The sequence below is a fragment of the Callithrix jacchus genome, chromosome 7 (genome assembly GCF_049354715.1).
Source record: "Callithrix jacchus isolate 240 chromosome 7, calJac240_pri, whole genome shotgun sequence".
Taxonomy (NCBI): Eukaryota; Metazoa; Chordata; class Mammalia; order Primates; family Cebidae; genus Callithrix; species Callithrix jacchus.
Genome location: NC_133508.1, coordinates 130,365,505 through 130,386,216, shown reverse-complemented (window position 1 = coordinate 130,386,216; position 20,712 = coordinate 130,365,505). Strand labels below are relative to the sequence as shown.

Here is a 20,712-nt window from a genome sequence, read left to right as displayed (position 1 = left end):
AGTACAAGGGGGTCTGATACACTCTTTACCAAGATTCACCAATTGTTTACATTTCATCCCATTTGCTTTATTATCCTCTCTTCTCCATATACGTATATAAATATAATGTGTGTATGTATATGTAAAATGCATACGTGAATAAATTGAGGTATTGTGCCCTTTATCCATAGTTTCCTTTAACACAAACGCAGTAGTTAATCAAAACAAGGAGATTATATTAGGTTGGTGCAAAAGTAATTGCAGTTTTGCATTACTTTCAATGGCAAAAACCACAATTACTTTTGCACCAACCTAACAGATACACTGCCATTATCTAATCCACAGTGTATGTTCAGATTTTATCAGCTGTCCCAACAATATGCTGTATAACTATCTCCCCATCCCTCAGTCCAGGGTCTGCTCTAGGATCACATGTAGGATTTTCATGTCATACCTATTTGGTCTTCTTTAATCTGACACATTTCCTCAGTCTTTGTGTTTCTGATATATTTAAAGAGTATTCAGGCCAGTTATTTTGTAGAAAATCTCAAAGTTTGAGTTTTTTGGGGATTTTCCCAAGATTAGATTCAGCTTTTGCATTTTTGACAAGTATACCACTGATGTTGTATCTTCTCAGTTCACCATATGATATACGTGATAATGCTTTCTCTCAAACTGGTAATGTTAGCTTTGATCACTTGATTAAGGTAATATCTGCCAGGTTTTACTACTGTTATTATTTTCCCTTTTGTAATAAGTAATTTGTGGCAGGCTATTTTGAGATTATGTAGTAACCTCTTTCTTTACCAAATTTAGCATGCCAGTTTTATATCCATTTATGATTTTCCCACTCCCTCATTCTTTATTTATTAATCAGCATTCTACTATAAGGAAGAACTTTCCCTTCACCCTCATTTATTTACTCATTTATTTACATCAGTGTGAATTCATGGGTTATTTTATTCAGTGAGCTCTAATGCATTACTATTAAATTGTCCCTGATTTGTCCAGTGGGAACCTTTCCAAGATGGAGGCTGTGTTCTTTTGATATTTTCTCATTATTCTTTGGGAATTTCCTTTGTTTAGGGCACCAGAATGTTCCAGGTTCAATTTATACCTTTTTGACTCTTGCTCAGTAGTAAGCCATTTCTCCAAAGAGCTTTGATTACTTTTTGTAAGACTTTGAAATTTAATCTGAAGGTAATGAGTAACCACTGACACTCTGGGTGTGTGGCATGATCCAAATCAATGTTTTTAAAAAAGACCACTTTGTTTCCGATCTATGTGGTGACATCACGCTCTCCCAGGCTGCGAACGATCCACAGTGGGCAAGGGACGGACATTCATGGTGAATGGGACCTCTCTCCCCGTCCTGCCTGCAGGAACCCCTTGCCTCTCTTCCCTGTCTGTGGGGGCTGTGTTGGGAGGCATTTGGGTACGAAATGCGGCCCGACTTTTTTTTTTCCCGCAAATAAAAAGAATAATAAATAAATAAATAAATAACAATGAAAAAGACCACTTTGGTAATAGTGTGTAGAAAACATTGAGTTATGAAACTAGTCATAGAAAGAACAATTATTAGATTATTAGTCTTTTCTAGTAATTTATACAAACCATAATGTTGGTCTAAAAACACTATAAATGAAGGGGGAACAAATAACTTTACACTGGAGAAACCTGGTGTGTACTACCTCAGCCAAGTGATCAAGGTCAACATCAATAGTGATGATCCGTTGATAGTTTGTACCCTTAATATGAGATAATGAAAATGGCACTTATCTCTGTGGTCTTCCTCCTGAAAACCCAATAACCCCAGTATAATCATGAGAAAAACATGAGACAAATCCCATTTGAAGGACATAATGGTCCCATTTGAAGGTCACATAATGATAACTACAAAATACCTGACCAGTACTCCTCAAAACAATGAAGGTACTCATCAAAACTGTCATGGGCTTTAGGTAACAGCAGTGTGTTAATATTGATTCATTAATTATAACAATGTACCATTCTACTGTAATGTGTTATAATAGGGGAAACTGGGATGGGATACATGGATTCTCTGTACTATCTTCACAGTCTTTTTGTAAACTGAATACTTTTTTAAAAAAAAGTTTATTGAAAAACACTATCAGTGGAGTTAAATAAGTAGGGTTTATTTTTAGGCGTGTAAATGAGTGATATTTTCACATAATGCATGATGGTAACTTCTTCAGAGTAGTCATTTGTGAAGGCTATAAACTTATTTCAGTAGTGCAGCGGTTCAGAATGTTTTGCAGCTCTTCGGAGTCTTTAGTAAATTCTTTTGACTATTTGCAGTCTTTTAAAACAGTGGTCCCCAGCCTTTTTGACACTAGGGACTGCTTTTATGGAAGACCATTTTTCCACTCACGGGGATTGGGGGTATTGCTTCAGGATGAAACTGTTCCACCTCACCTCAGATCATCAGGCATGACATTCTCATAAGGAGCACACAACCTAGATCCCCGACATGCACAATTCACAGTAGGGTTTGCACTCCCATGAGCATCTAATGCTGCTGCTGATCTGACAGGAGGTGGAGCTCAGGCAGTAATGTTCACTTGCCTGCCATTCACCTCCTGCTCTGCCAACTTGGTTCCTAACAGGCCATGGACTGGTACTGGTCCATGGCCCAGGGGCTGGTGACCCCTGTTTTAAGATATACTTTAGTGAGAGACAGAGTAATGTAGCAGTCAAGGCTGTGACTGTACAGAAGTTTCTCAAGCTTTCTAAACCCCAGAGTAGGTATAACAACTTACAATAAAAAGTTATTGTGAGCTAAATGAGATAAGTAATAGATTTCTGCTCTTTGAGGGAGAATTTTTTTTTTGAAAGCAACTATAAGTTATTTGGAGCCTGGTCTGGCTTATATTTATAGTAAACATGGTACTGATACTTCTTGTCAAGAGCAAGATAGAAAAATTTGGTGGTACCAGTTTTTGTGTGGCCTATACATTTTTATAAAGATAATTTTAGACTTAGAATAGAGTTGGATTATCATGCTTACTCTCCTCCTACCACGCAGGTGATATGCCCTTTTCGGTACATCTTTTTTTTTTAATGGTTTGTCACTTTTTTGGGGGGTAAGGGGAAGGGTTTTGTTCTGTTGCCCAGGCTGGAGTGCAGTGGTGATCACCGCTCACTGCAACCTTGACCTCCACAGCTCAAGCAATCCTCTCACCTCAGCTTCTCAGTACCTGTAACTACAGGCACGCCCCCACCGCATCTGGCTAATTTTCATATTTTTTGTAGAGACTGGGTTTCACCATATTGCTCAGGCTGGTCTTGAACTCCTGGCCTCTAGCAATTGGCCCACCTCAGCCCCCCAAAGTGCTGGGATTAGAGATGTGAGCCACTGTGTTCCAGTGTCACATTTTAAATTATTTTTATTTTTTAATAATTTCAACCTTTCTTTTTGAGACAGAGTCTCACTCTGTCGCTCATGCTGGAGTACAGTGGCACAATCTTGGCTCACTGCAACCTCTGCCTCCCAGGATCAAGCTATTTTCCTGCCTCAGCCTCCTGAGTAGCTGGGATTACAGGTGCATGCCACCATGCCTGGCTAATTTTTATATTTTTAGTACAGACAGGGTTTCACCATGTTGGTCAGGCTGGTCTCAAACTCCTGACCTCGTGATCTGCCTGCCTCAGCCTCCCAAAGTGCTGGGATTAGAGGTATGAGCCACTGTGCCCAGTGTCATGTTTTAAATTATTTTTACTTTTAAATAATTTTGACCTTTATTTTAAATTCAGGGGGTACCTGCTCATATTTCTTTCATGGGCATATGGCATGATGCTGAGGTTTGAGATACGAATGATTCCATCACCCAGATAGTGAGCACAGTACCCAATGGTTAGTTTTTCAAACCTTGTTCCCTCTCTCCCCTCCCCCTTATTATTCCCCAGTGTCTGTTGTTTCTTTCTTTATGTCCATGAGCACCCAGTGTTTAGATCCTAGTTGTAAGGGAGAACATGGGTTTTTGGTTTTCTGTTTCTATGTTAATCCACTTAACTCAGTACATCTTAACAAGGATACATGATGTCAGTATGTATTACTGGTGATGTTAACTTTAATCAATTCAGGTGCAGTCTGCCAGGATTCTGTACTATACATTTAGTATTTTTCTTTAACACTTACATTTTAGGAGAGAGAATTTGAGACTATGCTTAAACTTTCACTCACTAATTCTAGCATCCATTAGTGATTCCTCCCTCAGTAGTTATTACTGTAGAATTCTAATGGTGATTTTTATCTTTGCTTTATTCCTCCTATGTCTATTAATTGGAATTCTTCTGTAAGGAAGAGTTGTCCACTTTCCCTCATTAAAATGTTTAAAGTCAGTGTTGGTACCAGGATTTCTAAGTTAAGAGCCAGTTTAACCTACAGATATGTTTTAATTTGAGGAGAAAGATTAGATGGTTTATTTGTAAGTTTAGGGCTGAATAGAATCTGTAAACTCAGTTGTATTTTGTGCTTTATATATTTTACTTTCTAAATTTTCTTTTTGTGTGGTTTTTGTTTTTGTCATTTGTAAAGTTATATTTTTTATAAGAACTCACGAAACTGCATGATTTTTCACACATCAAATATCTCCAAGTTATAAGCTAGAGGAAACTAAAGAATTGTATTTTTATGTTCCTATGTATTTTTAAATTTTGTAATTTAATAACTGCTTTTGAATGAAAGCATTCTTTTTTTTTCCCTTTCTTAGGCTTGAAAAGGAATACACTACAATAAAAACGAAAGAAATGGAAGAGCAAGTTGAAATTAAAGTAAGCATTTTGGGGCTTTTTTAAGTACTGAAGATTAATTGGCTGAAATCAATTATTGGATGGTAGATGTTAAAGTTTGTACTTCTTATATTCATAAATGTATTTACCATCCTACTAGATTATAGTTAAAAATAGACATTTCAGAAAAGCAGAATAATGCGAAGGAGTGTGAAGGAGAGCAAGCTCTTCCCTTGTCTAGATTTGTTGGTGGCTCATAAGGAGAAAATACTTCCATGGAGAAGATAATTATCATTCCATTTAAGCATGTTTTTTTAAAGTTGCAGAGAAGACAATCTATACTAACGCTTTCTAAGCCTAGACCAACAAGAGTATAATCTCAGCCAAACATTAGAGCACATTACTATACTAGAATTAATTATGGCTGCCCTAGAGCTACAGAAAGCTTTGACTGGTGCAACTTTTTCTTCTCTAAGCAAGGTTTATACTTTTGAACTACGTCTCTCCAGAAAATCAAGGAGAGTTTCAGTTCAAAGGGCATATAAATACCATATATATATATTCTAAAAATATAAAGTTTGTACCCCCCCTCCAGTAAGCCAAGGAATTCTTGAGTTGGGGGTCTGTGGCACTCTTGGAGTTGGGACCTGAGAAAAGTTGTGTTGGCTTTTAGGCTGATATTGCAGGATGGAGATAATAAGTGAAAGCATGAGTCGAAGAACTTACTGACTGCGTAATTTAATTTCTAATCTCTTTATTCCCCTCTACCCCCCGCATCCCAAGCCCCTGGAGAAAAGGGTTAAATGTAAAATAATTTTAATGGAATGACTGCCTCCTCCCTTTTTAAACTTTAGGTTTGAATGTTTCCAATTTTTGACTCAGACCTGGTAAGGCATATGACCACCTTATTTATAATCAGCCATATGTTAATTGAGCCTTGCTATAAAATAACGCTCGCATCCCACAGGCTCCTTTTGCAAGGGAATGGGTTCTGTTAAACTAATACTCTTTCCTGCTGTGGCCCTCCTCAAAAGCCTCCAGGGAAACAGTCTCTCCAGTTTTCTTATGTTACCTCTGTCTTACCAACTCTGTCTTCCCTTTTCTAGAGGTTCTATTTCGATTTCTATCACCTTTCCTTATCAAATGGAAATAGATACTTCCAGATTTTTAATACATAGAGAAAAGAACCTGGTGGATGTTTTTCCCTTTTTTTTTAAAATTCTGTCACACAACTGCTGCTCTACTATTTGCTTTTCTTTTGGGTACGATGAGTAAGGGTATTTTTACTGAAAGTAAAATTACATAATCTTGACGAATGGGGAGAGAGTATGGGTTTTCACTTACTATGAATATTCGGAACTGCAAATCAAGAATCTGAGGATGGGGAAGCCATCCTATTCATTTCACCACACTATGTTACTGAAAAAAAAATCACAGTTCTATGAACAGTCCTTACTCTTGAAGAAGCTTCTTATAAAATTAAGTATATGAATATAGGAATACCAAAAGGCATTTTCGAAAAACAAATCTTTAGCAGACTTTCACCTATACTTGCAGTATTTTTTTCCTTCCTTTTTTTTTTTTTTTTCTTTTTAAAGACAGGGTCTCCCTGTTACCCAAGCTGGAGTGCAGTGGCACAACCTTGGCTCATTTGCAGCCTTGACCTCCCAGATGCAAGCGATCCTCCCACCTCAGCTTTCCCAGTAGCTGGGACTACTGGTGCACACCACCATGCCTGGCTAATTTTTTGTACTTTTGGTGGAGACGTGGTTTTACCATGTTGCTCAGGCGATCCACCAGCCTTGGACTCCCAAAGCTCTGGTATTATAGGCGTGAGCCACCATGCCCAGCCATTTGCAGTATTTTCTGTCCTTTGTTTTTTGGGGAAAGTTACAGTTCATATGCCTGAAGAAATGCTTTTAAATCAGGATCCAGGTGTCTCAGGCAGTTGGCATAAAATTGTGTATAGAGAAGAATATGGTGGGGGTGGGGAAAGAAAGCTTAGAAAGTTAATGGAACATAGCAGGTAAATAAAGTATGCTGATCTCAAAGGTAGTCTCTTCTCTTTTTCTAATACTGTTTCCTTGTAGCTCTTTCTTATACCATTTTCATCTCTTTTTTCACTCCCCAGTTCTACAAAATATTAAAACCAAAGCAATTTTTGAATGACTGTACTTTTTTAAACTTCATATTTAGGGGTGTCTGAATTTTTTACTTGGACCCTGGCATCTCATTTCAATCATGATCAGATGGCCACCTTATTTGCAATTCATTAGTGAGGTAAAATATTAATTGAGCCTTGCTATAAAATGCTACTTCTTATACTTCCTCCCTCTCCATAAGTCTCTTTTACAAGAGAATGGATTCTAGTTGTAAACTAATACTTTCTTGCCTTGATCCTTTTAAAAGTCCACAGGAAGATAGTTTTGTGCCATTATTTTTATAGGCAAATAGTATGATTATAAGATTGTTTGGTGTTTTAAAATGGAAGTATAAAATTAGCCATTGGTGTTGTGAAATGTGTTTATAAGGTCTCTGTTGTTTTCACATTAATTAAAAGACCCTTGGGGTGATGACCTTTTATTCTAAGAACTGTATCTGTCAGTGAGCCCCCTGGTTAAGATGTGACATTTAAATATTTTTTTTTCCACACCTTCTCTAAAAGTGTTATAGGAAGAATTTGATAATAATGTCTTCATTTAGAAAATCTGTTCTTGGGTTTTTTTTTTTTTCCGAGACTGAGTCTCACTCTGTTGCCATGCTGGAGTGCAGTGGCACAATCTCGGCTCACTGCAGTCTCCACTTCCCGGGTTCAAGTGATTCTCCTGCCTCAGCCTCCCGAATAGCTGGGACTACAGGTGCGCACCACCACACCCAGCTAATTTTTGTATTTTTAGTGGAGACAGAGTCACCATGTTTGGAGAACCTTAAATTTTACTGTGTGAAATTTTTGTTAAAAGAAATCTTTATCAGTATCTTCTTACAGTCTATTATATTCTACCTGTTGTGGAGGAGAGAAGAAATGTTAAAATTCTAGATTGGTCAGGCACAGTGGCTCACACCTGTAATTTCAGCACTTTGGGACGCCAAGGCACGTGGATCACTTGAGCCCAGGATTTTGAGACCAGCCTGGCCAACATAGTAAGACCCCATCTTAATTTTAAAAAAGAAAGAAATTATAAAAATAAAATTCTAGCTTATATTAGGGTAACACACAAATATTTAAAAAAGAAAAACTTTGATTCTGATAGACATGAACTGATAATCTCTTTTTTATATTTAAATTTTTGCTTTGAGATGCAGAGATCTAAAGCCCTACAAAGGGAAGTATTAGAAATTCTGACTATTTTTTAGTCAAAAGTTAAGTATTTTTTTTTCTGTTTGAAAAACTGTGGAACATTTTAGATATGCTGAAAGCCAGAAAATAACATAACATAAAATAACATAAAAGTGCTCATTGAATATAATGAATTTTTATGCTTGGCATAAAAAAGAAAAAAAAAAAAAAGACAAGTATTATCTAAGTTGCCCAGGAATTACATTTGATCAATCAGTGTGAAGTATTAGAATGAAAGCTCTCATTTATTTAACCCTTAATATGTGATGGGTCACTTACATGCATTATTTCCCCTTCTTCTTACAACATCATCATGAAAGGATTCTTATCCTTACCTGCGAAGAAATTAGGCCTCAGAAAGCTCAAATAATATGCCAGTGGTCACATTGTGAGGAAACAGTGAGAATCAAGGATTTGAAGTCTGATTTATGTTATTCTAAGGCCTGTGTGTATTCTTCAGTATATAGAGTGTGCTGCTCCTGCTTTCCAAGAGAGACTTTGATGTATTTGTCATGTAAGATGTGGACGCGTCTGTAGTCTTAGCTACTCAGGAGGCTGAGGCTGGAGGCAGTCACTTGGGTTCAGTCGCTTGAACCCAGGAGGCAGAGGTTGCAGTAAGCCGAGGTTGCGCCACTGTACTCCTGCCTGGCAACAGAACAATACTCTGTCTCAAACCCCTGCCCCACCCTTCCAAAAAAAAAAAAACAGATAGCCAAGCTATAATTACCAAAATACAGTGATATTAATTTCAAAAAAAAAAAAAAGACAATAACACTTGAAACTTAAAGGTAACCCTGAAATGATTTGTGGTAACTGAAAAAGTCTATTCTATTGGATTAATTCCTAATGTAAATATTATACAAATGAGGAAGTGGTGATAGTTGTTTGTGGAAGAAAGTCATTGGGGAAGGAAATCCAGGTGAACATTTTCAGTTCTAAATTTTATTTTAGCATGATTTCTGTCCTAACTTAATTCACTCAGTTATCTGGTTGGAACTTAGTTTTCTACATCTTTTAAGATAAAAACAAAAAGTTACCTCTTGTTGATGAAATATGATTGAGAACATTTTGAGAATCTCATTTATTTCTTTGGCTATCTAGACTTTAGCAGCATTTAATAATTGCTTGTTTGTGTAGACCACTATGCTGCACATAGCAGGAGGAGCCAAGAAATGAGAACATTTTCTACTTCTCAAGCTGTTATTTTGTTGTCAGTTATTAGTTATTAACTTTCCTATATGTCATAATGTCCAGTTCAGATCATCTAAATTTTAGTGAATAGAACAAGAAATCTAATTTGCAAAGTATCCTTGTAATAACTCTAAGATTTGTTTCAATTTGTGATCCACTTAATAATAAGATGCAGTAATTCAGAGCCTCTCATTTTGCTGAATTAATACTTTATATGTTATGTAAAACCATATGTAAGTCTTTACTGGCAAAATAGTAGGCTGAATTGATGGAAGAATTTTCTGAGACAGACATTTTTTAGCAGAAATTTATAGGAAGGTGGGGTGGAAGAAGGCTTGACTCAGTTCTGGAACAAATTGGTACGAAAAGGTAAGGGTGATTACTTTGAAACTGAAATTTGATGGCAAAAATGAAGGGGCAACATCTAAGCAATTTGAAAATGAAAAGACCACTTATAAAGGGGATTAATAAGCAATGATATTGGTGGATATGCAAAAATAACTTTTTTAAAATGTAGAGTGACTTGGATTTTTTTTTTTTAATACTTGATGACAGTAATTAGATAAGCTTTTGGGAACCAGGCATTGAATAATTAGGTGAAGTGCTTTTTTAAACATCTGGTTTTACTTTTTGAAGTAAGAGAAAATGCTAGTAATTGGAGTTGTTAATTTTTTCAGAAAAAAATAATTAAATTTTTTGTATTTTCAGAATGTAATGGATTTTACAACTTGTCATCTATGCCATATTATATATGGAGACTATTGTAGTCTAAATGGGCAATTTTTTTTTCTTTCAAATTTGAGACAAGGTCTTGCTCTGATGCCCAGGATGGAGTACTGTGATGTGATACTGGCTCACTGCAACCTCTGCCACCAGGGCTAAAGTCATCCTCCCCCTCAGCCTCCTGAGTAGCTGGGACTACAGGCACATGCTACCACACCCAGCTAATTTTTAAATTTTTTATAGAGATGGGGTTTTGCCATGTTGCCCAGGCTAGTCTTGAACATCTCAGCTGAAGTGATCCACCTGCCTTGGCCTCCCAGAGTGCTTGGATTACAGGTGTGAGCCATTATGCCGGGCCCTAAATGAACAATTTGATGTTTAGCCTATGAACATGCATTTTTTAGATCTCTTATTTCTTCATTCAGCTGACATTTGAATATTAATTATATAGATAGGCTCTGTTGGAGGTAGGCAAGTTAGAATCTTTTCTGTCTAATGAGGATGTTAAAACATAAGAAAATATTTGATTATGAGTCATTATGGTAAGTGTAGAAATGAAAGGGCTTATTTCCATATGTACTATAGGGTGCATTTTAATATGATTATTTCCTTTGCTGTGGTATATTTATTTCTATTTCTTTATCTTCCTTTCCTTTCCTCTTTTCCTTCCCCTCCCCTTTCCTCTTTTCCTTCCCCTCCCCTTTCCTCCCCTCCCCTTTCCTCCCCTCCCCTCGCCTCCCCTCCCCTCCCCTCCCCTCCCCTTTGTTGACACAGGGTTTCACTCTGTCACCCAGGCTGGAGTACAGTGGCCCAATATCAGCTCACTACAACTTCCTCTCTCCCCACCTCAGCCCTCACCCTCCAGCTGCCCACCTCCCAGCTGCCCACCTCAGCCCCCCAGGTAGCTGGGATGACAAGCTCACACCACCATTCCTGGCTAAAGAGCGCGCGTGTGTGTGTGTGTGTGTGTCTGTGTGTGTGTGTGTCTGTGTGTGTCTGTGTTGCCTTTGTCTCTATTTTTCATAGAGACGAGATTTCACCATGTTGCCCAGGCTTATCTGGAACTCCTGAGCTCAAGCCATCTGCCCACCTTGGCCTCCCAAAGAGCTGGGATTACAGGCTTGAACCATGGTGCCCTGCCTGCTGTGTGTTTCTTACTCTGAGTCTTTGGCATTTAATAATGTAATCATTCCTTAGACTCCTTTCTTATTTATAAAAGGTGGTACAGTTTTAGGACTGTGATTTAGGAATCTTTTCTCCTCTCAAGAATGCTTGCCAATAAAACATTGTTTTTTCTTGGCAGAGGTTACGCACAGAAAATAGACTTTTAAAACAGCGCATTGAGACATTAGAAAAAGTAAGTGACTACTTACACAAGCTTCTGTTGAATGCCTAGTGTTTTTTTTGTGTGTATTTATTAAAAATCCTAAAAAATTCTGGCACACATCTGCTGTGTTGTAGTATTGACTGCTTAACTCTCACCTACCTTACTATTTATAGCCAGATAACTTGTTACTAATAAAAATTGATCAGTTGTACTGGTTCTTTTGAACTTTCATAGTCAAGTTTTAACTGAGATTCAGTAACATATTGATACTATTTGTTTTCTTTACACATAATTTCTAAAAAGTATGTTCTTTTAGAATCTAATTGGGAGTCCATTCTGATAAAGCATTTTAAAGATGAGTTTCAAATGTTGCCCTAGACTTTTTAGCATATTTAATGTGCCAATGAGTCCTTTAAGGTCAGGATTGCTTTTAGTTGAAGTGACTGACGGATCCCTTAGATAAAAATTCACTCTCAAGTTGATTTTCAGCACAAAGGAATTGTGCATAAGCTTTTAGTTCTTAGAATTATTTTGATATGTACTTGTTACATTTTCTCTGTTTCATATAGAATAACTGGGCAAATGTGGAAATTTTGCATTATTTTTCATACTGTGCTTTTGATGAAAAATCTTTTATAGTCATTTTCAGATGCTAGAAGAATGAATTGAGTAGTAAAAGTCTGGTTTAAGAATTTTGCCTTATTGAAGGAAAAACATCTGAATTCACAAACTCTTTTGGTGTTTTTTTTCTTTTTCCTGAGATAGAGTTTTGCTCTGTCACCCAGGCTGGAGTGCAGTGGCACGATCTCAGCTCACTGCAGCCTCCATCTCCCGGGTTCAAGCGATTCTCCTGCCTCAGCCTCCTGAGTAGCTGGGACTACAGGCATGCGCCACCACATCTGGCTAATTTTTGTATTTTTAATAGAGACGGGGGTTCACCATGTTGGTCAGGATGGTCTCAACCTCCTGACCTTGTGATCTGCCTGCCTTGGCCTCCCAAAATGCTGGGATTATAGGCATGAGCCACTGTGCCCGGCCACTTTTTTCCTTTTTCTTCTTAACTAGAGATGACAGTAAGTAGATTTAAACATACCCCTCATCATATTGCCAAGGATCTTAAAATCTTCCCTGCAAATCTACAGATAAAAGTCAAGACATAAATAAATGGAAGTATGGATATTTTGCAGTATTTGTCTTTTGCTTAAAAAGTATTGATGACTTCATATTAGATACAAGTGTATAAGGACAGGGTATTTATTACATGTCTGCCTTTGTTGTATAATAATTGCAGAGATATCATTTTAAGTCAAAAATAGTTTCCCTGTTTTTCTCTCATTATGTTAGGATTGCTATGAGGATAATTCTACTTTTGGTGACTCCACAGGAAGGTTGAGCTTACTTTTAAGTTGTTTTAATTATGTACTCTTTTTTCTCATTAAATATCTAGCTTACAAACAAATATGCATCTTCTTAGTTTTTTTGTTTTAGTTTTTTAATCTTTGGAGTAAGACATTTGAACCAGGAAAGCATTCTTATTTCATTGAACCTTCAGAACGATAACGATGTTGTAAGAAAATATTACGTTTGGATTTTGCTTCTAGAAAATTAAGTTTCTTTTCTTACTGGCTTAGATGGCCCAGGCGTGTCACTTAGCACTTAGAATTCTATAAATACTATATATCAATTGAATTCTGTAATAAAGTATACTTGCTCAGTTATTGCTAAAGTTTAGCTTATTACTTCTGTCATGTTTTCCTTGCTTTGTTTCTTTGAAAGTTGCTGTTGCACAAATTGCTGTCACACTTTATAAGTGGAATTGCTTACTCAAATTCCTTCTTCTGTTCATGTAAGTGGGTTCACAATATGGGTTAAATCTAAAAGATACAAAGAAATCGAAAGAGGAAGAAATATTTGGCCGAGTGCAGTGGCTGAGCCACTGCCTATAATCCCTGCACTTTGGAAGGCTGAGACAGGAGGATTGCTTAAGGCCAGGAGTTCAACACTGCCCTGAGCAACACAGCAAGACTGTATCTGTACAAAAAGTTTTAAAACTAGCTGGGCGTGTGGCACACACCTGTAGTCCTGGCTGCTCAGGAGGCTAAAGCAGAAGGATCACTTGAGCCCAGGAGTTGGAGGTTACAATGAGCTATATGACCATGCCATTGCATTCTGGCCTGGGTGACAGAGTAAGACCCTGTCTCTATTAAAAAAAAAAAAGAGAGAGAGAGAGAGAGAGAGATTTGCTTGTTCCAGGTAATGAAAAACCACTTTGAATTTGTGTTTGGTATCTTCTGGAAACACATGATTTTCAACCAGCTATCCTTGTTTTCGTATATTTTTCTTAAGTTTTAAAAATAGAAACATTCAGTAAAAAATAATATATTTAAGTCCATTTTAATTAGCAATGAAAAGCAGATGGAATTTGGGTATATGTGTTTCTTTTTTCCTAATTTTATCACTTTTATCTTACTTCTTTCTCTTATATTTCTATCTGAATTTTTCCTTTTGTAGGAAAGTGCTTCCTTGGCAGATAGATTGATACAGGTATAGTTTTTGTTTTTGTTCCTGTTTTTTAAACATCATCTCTAACTCCTAAGCAAAGCCCTAAACCTCTAAATTCATATTTTAATGCATGCAATTTTATATGCATTTTCTTAGAAATAATTTTTTTGGGTGGTATATGTGGGTATCAACTTAATTTTTTATAACAAGGTGTTATCTTGGTTTATTTTTGCACGTTTTAAAGCTAACCTTATTTTTTTAAGTATTTATTTCAAAATGGCAATCAGTGAATTCTGTGAAATTAACTACTATTCGTTGAAAATTTTAGTCCTGCATGTACAACTCAGTAATATTGCATGAATTAAATTTTTACTGACTGAAAGAAGATTTGTTCTTAAGATTGTCAGGTGAATTTTTCATTAGTTTCCCAAAATTTGCTGGAGCAATAACAAGCTGCTAGCTAATATTACCTAGGCTGTTCTATTCGCTGAGGTGACTTTTTTTTTTTAACCATTTCAAAGTAAATAACTAAACCTCACAAAGGCAGTCTTTCTTGAATCTATCCTAAATTGCTTTACACACACAAAAATTATGTCCTAAGGGACAAGTGACAAGAGCCCAGGAGGCTGAGGAAAACTACCTCATAAAACGGGAGTTGGCCACCATCAAACAGCAGAGTGATGAGGCCAGTGCTAAGCTGGAGCAAGCTGAAAATACCATCAGGAAGCTCCAGCACCAACAACAATGGGTAAGGAGTCTGGTAGTGCTTTTCTCACCTTTCTCATCCCCCTCCCTGTCAGTCATTTTTTTTTTCATAGCACAGATTCTGTGCTGTTGTTTTAAATAATTTTGTTTTCAACTTTAATTGAACTTTTAAATTATTCCATTTTATGTTCTGTGATACTTAGGGGTCTTATTGTGGCCTAAAGACTCCTGTTCTAATTTTTTTTTCTGTCTACACCGTTTTGTTAGAAATAGGTAATATAATCTTTCCTTACACTATGTTTTAAGTCATGGGAAATAAGCAGTGTGTGTCAGAATTGCTTTTAAGTTTTTAGAAATCTGCTTTTATAATAGATACCATTTTGCTAACAGTAATTTTTAAATCCTTACTTCAGCTGGTTTTTGTTCACTATGCAGATGAAATATTACCCAACATGCGGAATATATGTAATGATCTCATTTAAAGCTTTGACAATGTGGCAATTTGTGTCTTAAGAAATTCTGTTGCTTAGACTTCCTACATCAAGACATTGAATTATGGGTTAAGGTTTATGTCTATATTTCAAAGGGAAAGAAGTTGGAAAGATGAAAAAGATTAACCCTTTAAAAATTATCTTAATTAACCTAGGGTGTGTTTCTAATTGTTTTAATCAACCTAGGGTGTGTACTCAACAGTTACTAATTGTACAGCTAGCCTCAGGTATCTCATGCAGCTTAGACATTTTCCATTGGCAAATTCAGACTGGGGTGATCTTAATCAGGAATATGAGGGTAAAAGAAAAGCCAAACTGCTTATCTTTGAAAAGATACTATTTCTTGTTTAGTTTTCCATCCTTAAGTAGGTGCTAGATTGTAATACACAGAAAACGCTATGTTAATCCTAGAACTCTATGCAGACCTAGAAGGCAAATACAGTGACTGCAAAGTAGGACATTCTTTTTACTCAGTAAAGTTAAGGAATAGCATTTATCATTTCGGTACAAAAGAAAATCAAAGAAAAGAAAAAAAAAATTGGCAATTGAAAGAGCCGTAAACATTTTTTTTCTATTATGTTACTGAAGATCGCTTTAAAAAAAAAAACGAATAGGAGAGTGATAAAATAATACTAAAAAGAAGGGAACTCATATTTTGCTCCCCTTTTGTATGAAATGCCAGTGATATCAAAGCATTAAAAAGAAAAAAAATTGTGGAGTTATGTTAGGAATTTAGCTTGAAATAAGTCACTTTAATGTGATTTTTTAAAAGACAGTAAGTATTGTTTGCATTTAGTATAAGCTACAGTCATGATACATTAGAATCATGAGTTAAATTTTTTACATTTTTTTCAAATATTGAGACCTATATAGATAGATGCATATCAAAGGGATAGAATGTGGTTTATAGGGAAAAATTTAACTTGGTTGTTGTAACCAATCGAGTTGAATGGAAAGCACCACACTCTGAGTTTGAATTATGAGTCCTTTATTGCCGGTGACTGAGCGTTAGCTCACGCTCCAAATCTCTCCGCCTCGAGGAAGGTATTTGATTTCCTTTTATATATTGCTCAGGGTAAAGGGGCAAAGCGGAATTTTACAGAAGCAGAATAAGCAAGTTAGGGGAGGAGGCTGGTAACTAGGAGGCACGAGGCTCCCATGATTGTTGATTAACTAAGGAGGGTATACACAAGCGGTTCCCACAATTGCTGGTTAACGGGGTGGGGGCGGGGGCGCATTCAGTGCTTTCCATACTCAATCAAGGGGGTATTCACAATACCAGGTGGGCTTGTCAAGCAGGATAGGGTTACAACAGTTATATGTTTCTATAGCTCTAAGTACAACATGACCCAGCACAGGAACATGACTGAGGTATGCACTCAGGAGAAATGGTGGTGGGGGGAGGTGAGGCGGAGGTTAAGATGGAGTCTGACATTTAGCAAAATGGAGTCTGTCTGGCTAATACAGGGTAGGTTAACACATGGTGAGCAAAACTGGCTAGAATAAACTGAATAAGCATATTACTGGTACAAAGTAAACATCTATTGCCCAGTGTTTTGGTTATAGCCTTCCAATACAACTTTATGAATTCTTCAACCTCTCAGGGTTTTAAATCTGTATTCCAGCGGGAGGTATTGAATTACCAATATTAACCATCCTTCACCACCACTCCCTACTGCCAAATAGTGGGAATTTATACTATTTAAAGAGCTTTGGATTTCATATAGGGAACTAGATTCTAGTCCTGTTTGTGATCTTGTATACTCAGAGACAGTTTTGTATGTTTTTTTTTTCCTCCCAGATAATTACATAGGGCTAGATCTTCTTGGGTCTCTCTGTTTCACTTTTAAAATTAACTTTATTAAAGTATAAATTATATGTAATAAAATTCATCAAATGTAAGTATGTAGCTTGATGTATTGGAAATGTATGTAGTTGTGAACAACTACCACAATCAAAACAAAGGAATATTTCTATCATTCCCTTTACGGTTCACCAACCCCAACCCCAGGAACCTGTCTGCTTTCTGTCACAATAGTTTTACCTCTTCTAGAATTTAATATAAATGAAATTGTAAGGTATGTGACTTTTATGTCTGGCTTCTTTCACTTAGCATATCTAGTCACTTTTTTGATGATTTTTGAAAGTTTTATTTGTAATTGATACATCAAATCAGAATAATTAGCTAACACATTGATTGCCTCAAACACATATTATTTCTTTCTGGTGAGAGCATTCAAAATCCTCTCTTCTAGTTATTTTCAAATATACAAGACATTATTGTTAATTGTAGTCACCCTACTGTGCAATGTAACACTAGAATTTATTCTTCCTATCTAAGGGTAACTTTGTATCTGTCGATCATTCTCTTCCTATCACCATGTTCCCAATCCCCTCGTTAGCCTCTGGTAACCACTATTCTATTCTCAGTTTCTATGAGATGAACTTTTTTAGATTCCACGTATGAGTGAGATCATGTGGTGTTTGTCTTTCTGTGTCTGGCTTATTTCACTTAACATAATGTCCTGCAGGTTCATCCATGTTGTCCCAAATGACAATTTTATTTTTTTTAATGGCTGAATAGTGTTTTTGTTTTGTGAGACAAAATCTCACTGCCGCCCAGGATGGAGTGCAGTGGTGTGATCTTGACTCACTGCAACCTCTGCCTCCTGGGTTCAAGTGATTCTCGTGCCTCAGCCTCCCGAGTAGCTAGGATTACAGACGCCCGCCACCAGGCCCGGCTAATTTTTGTATTTTTGGTAGAGACGGGGTTTCAGTGTTTTAGCCGGGATGGTATCGATCTCTTGACCTCATGATCCACCCACCTTGGCCTCCCAAAGTGCTGGGATTACAGGTGTGAGCCACCACGCCTGGCCTGAATAGTGTTATTTTTGTACATTTAGGGGATACAAGTGTGTTTTATTACATGAATATATTTCATAGTAGTGGAGTCTGGGCTTTTTAGTTAACCATCACCTGAATAGTAGACATTGTATCCATGAGTTAATTTCTCCTCCATCATCCCTTTTCACCCTGTTACCTTTCTGAGTCTCCAGTGTCTATTATTCTATGCTGTATGTCCATGTGTATACATTATTTATTTCCATTTGTAAGTGAGAGTATGCAGTATTTGACTTTCTGAGTTATTTTACTTAAGATAACATCCTCTAGTTTTATCCATGTTGCTGCAGAAGACATAATTTCATTCTTTTTAATGGCTGAGTAATATTTCCTGGTGTGTATACACACCATTTTTTTAAATTTAGTCATTTATCAGTGGACACTTAGGTTGATTCCATATCTTTGCTATTGTGAATAATGCTATGAGAAATATATGAATACAGGTATCTTTGATATAATTATTTTTCCTTTGGGTAGATACTCAGTAGTAGGATTGCTGGATTGAATGGCAGTTCTATTTTTAGTTCTTTGAGAAATCTGCATACCATTTTTCATGCAGGTTGTACTAATTTCCATTCCCACCAGTAGTTGTAAGTTTCCCCTTTTCTCCACATCCTCACCAATATCTGTTATTTTCTGACTTTTTAATAGCCATTCTGACTGGTGTAAAATGGTATCTCATTGTGGTTTTAATTTTAAATTCTCTGATGATTGGTGATGTTGAGCGTTTTTTTCATATGTTAGCCATTTGTGTGTCTTCTTTTGAAAAATGTCCATTCATGTCCTTTGCTCGCTTTTTTTTTTTTTTTTTTGAGATGGAGTCTCACTCTGTAGCCCAGGCTGGAGTGCGTGGTATGATCTTGGCTCACTGCAGTCTCTGCCTCTCAGGTCCCAGTTCAAGCAATTCTCCTGCCTCAGCCTCCGGAGTAGGATTACAGGCACGTGCCGCCATGCCCAGCTATTTTTTTTTTTTTTTAATATTTTTAGTAGAGATGGCATTTCACCATGTTGCCCAGGCTGGTCTTGAACTCCTGATTTTGTGATTTGCCCACCTTGGCCTCCCAAAGTGCTGGGATTACAGGTATGAACCACCTGGCCCTTTGCTCACTTTTTAATAGAGTTATTTTTTGTTTTGTTTTGTTTTCTTGTTAGGTTGTTTGAGTTCCTTGTAGATTCTGGATATTTTCCTTTGTCTGATGCATAGTTTGCAAATATTTTCTTCCATTCTGTAGGTTGTCTTTTTACTCAGTTGATTATTCCTTTTGCTGTGCGGAAGCTTTGTAGTTTAATTAAGTCCCATTTGTCTCTTGTTATTTTTGTTGCATTTGCTTTTGAGATCTTAGTCCTGAATTCTTTGCTTAGGCCAATGACTAGAAAGGTTCTTTCCAGGTTTTCTTCTAGAATTTTTAAATTCTTCAGGTCTTAAATTTAAGTTTTTTGTTTTTTTGTTTTTAGACAAGAGTCTCACTCTGTTGCCCAGGCTGGAGTACAATGATACGGTCTAGGCTCATTGTAACCTCCACCTCCTGGGTTCAAATGATTCTCCTGCGTCAGCCTTCTGAGTAGCTGGGATTACAGGTGCCTGCCAGCACACCCAGCTAATTTTTTGTATTTTTAGTAGAGATGGGGTTTCATGATGTTGGCCAGGCTGGAAATTTAAATTTTTCATCCTTATTATTTTTCTTTCTCCTCAATCCATCTTGAGTTAATTTTGTAAATGATGAGAGATACGGATCCAATTTCATTCTTCTGCATATGGCTGTCTGATTTTCCCAGCACCATATGTTGAATAGGGTGTCCTTTTCTCAGTGCATGTTTCTATCAACTTCGTTGGAGATGAGGAGGCTGTAGGTATGTGACTTTATTTCTGGGTTTTCTATTTTGTTTCATTGATCCGTGTGTCTGTTTTTATACAAGTACCATACTGTTTTGTTACTATAGACTTGTAGTATAATTTGATGTTAGGTAATGGAATACCTCCAGTATTGCTCTTTCTACCTGGGATTGCTTTGGCTGTCTTTTTTGGTTCCATAAAAGATTTTTTTTTTTCTAACTCTCTGAAAAAATGACATTGGTATTTTTATAGGAAATACATTGACTCTGTAGACTGCTTTTGGCAGTGTGGTCATTTTAATGATATTGATTCTTCCAATCTATGAACATGGAATGTTTTTTTTCATTAGTTTGTGTCATCTGCAATTTCTTTATTTGGTGTTTTGAAGTTTTGCTTGGCTTTCACCTCCTTGGTTAATTGTATTCTCAGGTATTTATATATTTTTGTAGCTGTTGTTAATGGAATTTACTTCAAGATTTGGATCTCAGCTTGATTGTTATTGGTGTATAGAAATGTTGCTCATTTTTTTATATTGGTTTTATGTTCTGAAACTTCATTGAATTCTTTTATCAAATCTAGGAGACTTTTGGAGGAATCTCTGGGGTTTTCTATGTATAACATTATAATATCAGCAAACAGATAATTTAACTTCCTCTTTTCCAATTTGAATATCTTTTCTTTCTTTCTCTTTCCTGGTTGCTCTGGCTAGGACTTTTAGTATATGTTGAATGAGAGTGGAGAAAGTAGGCATCCTTGTCTTCTTCCAGATCTTAGAGGAGTGCTTTCAACTTTTCCCCATTCATTATGATGTTGGCTGTGGGTTTGTCATATATCATTTTTGTTATATTCCTTCTTTGCCTATGATATGACTTGGATCTCCCTTCTAGATTTCATGTTTAGATGTAATTCTCATTGTTGGAGGTGGTACCTGGTGGGAGGTGTTTGGATCATGGGAGCACAGACCTCATGG

General features: G+C 36.7%; 1 protein-coding gene across 28 annotated transcripts in view; it reads left to right on the top strand.

Moving 5' to 3' along the window:
* Window positions 1-20,712, top strand: part of EVI5 (ecotropic viral integration site 5) — a 237,987-nt gene that overhangs the window by 100,721 nt on the left and 116,554 nt on the right. For 17 of the 28 annotated variants that reach the window (XM_078332442.1, XM_078332441.1, XM_078332450.1 and 14 more), the window contains 4 exons: window positions 4,713-4,773; window positions 11,286-11,339; window positions 13,821-13,853; window positions 14,413-14,559. In XM_078332442.1, coding sequence (XP_078188568.1) covers window positions 4,713-4,773; window positions 11,286-11,339; window positions 13,821-13,853; window positions 14,413-14,559 — 295 coding nt within the window. The remainder of the gene's footprint in view (window positions 1-4,712; window positions 4,774-11,285; window positions 11,340-13,820; window positions 13,854-14,412; window positions 14,560-20,712) is intronic. The other 11 variants (XM_078332447.1, XM_002751084.6, XM_078332465.1 and 8 more) reach the window with 3 other exon arrangements.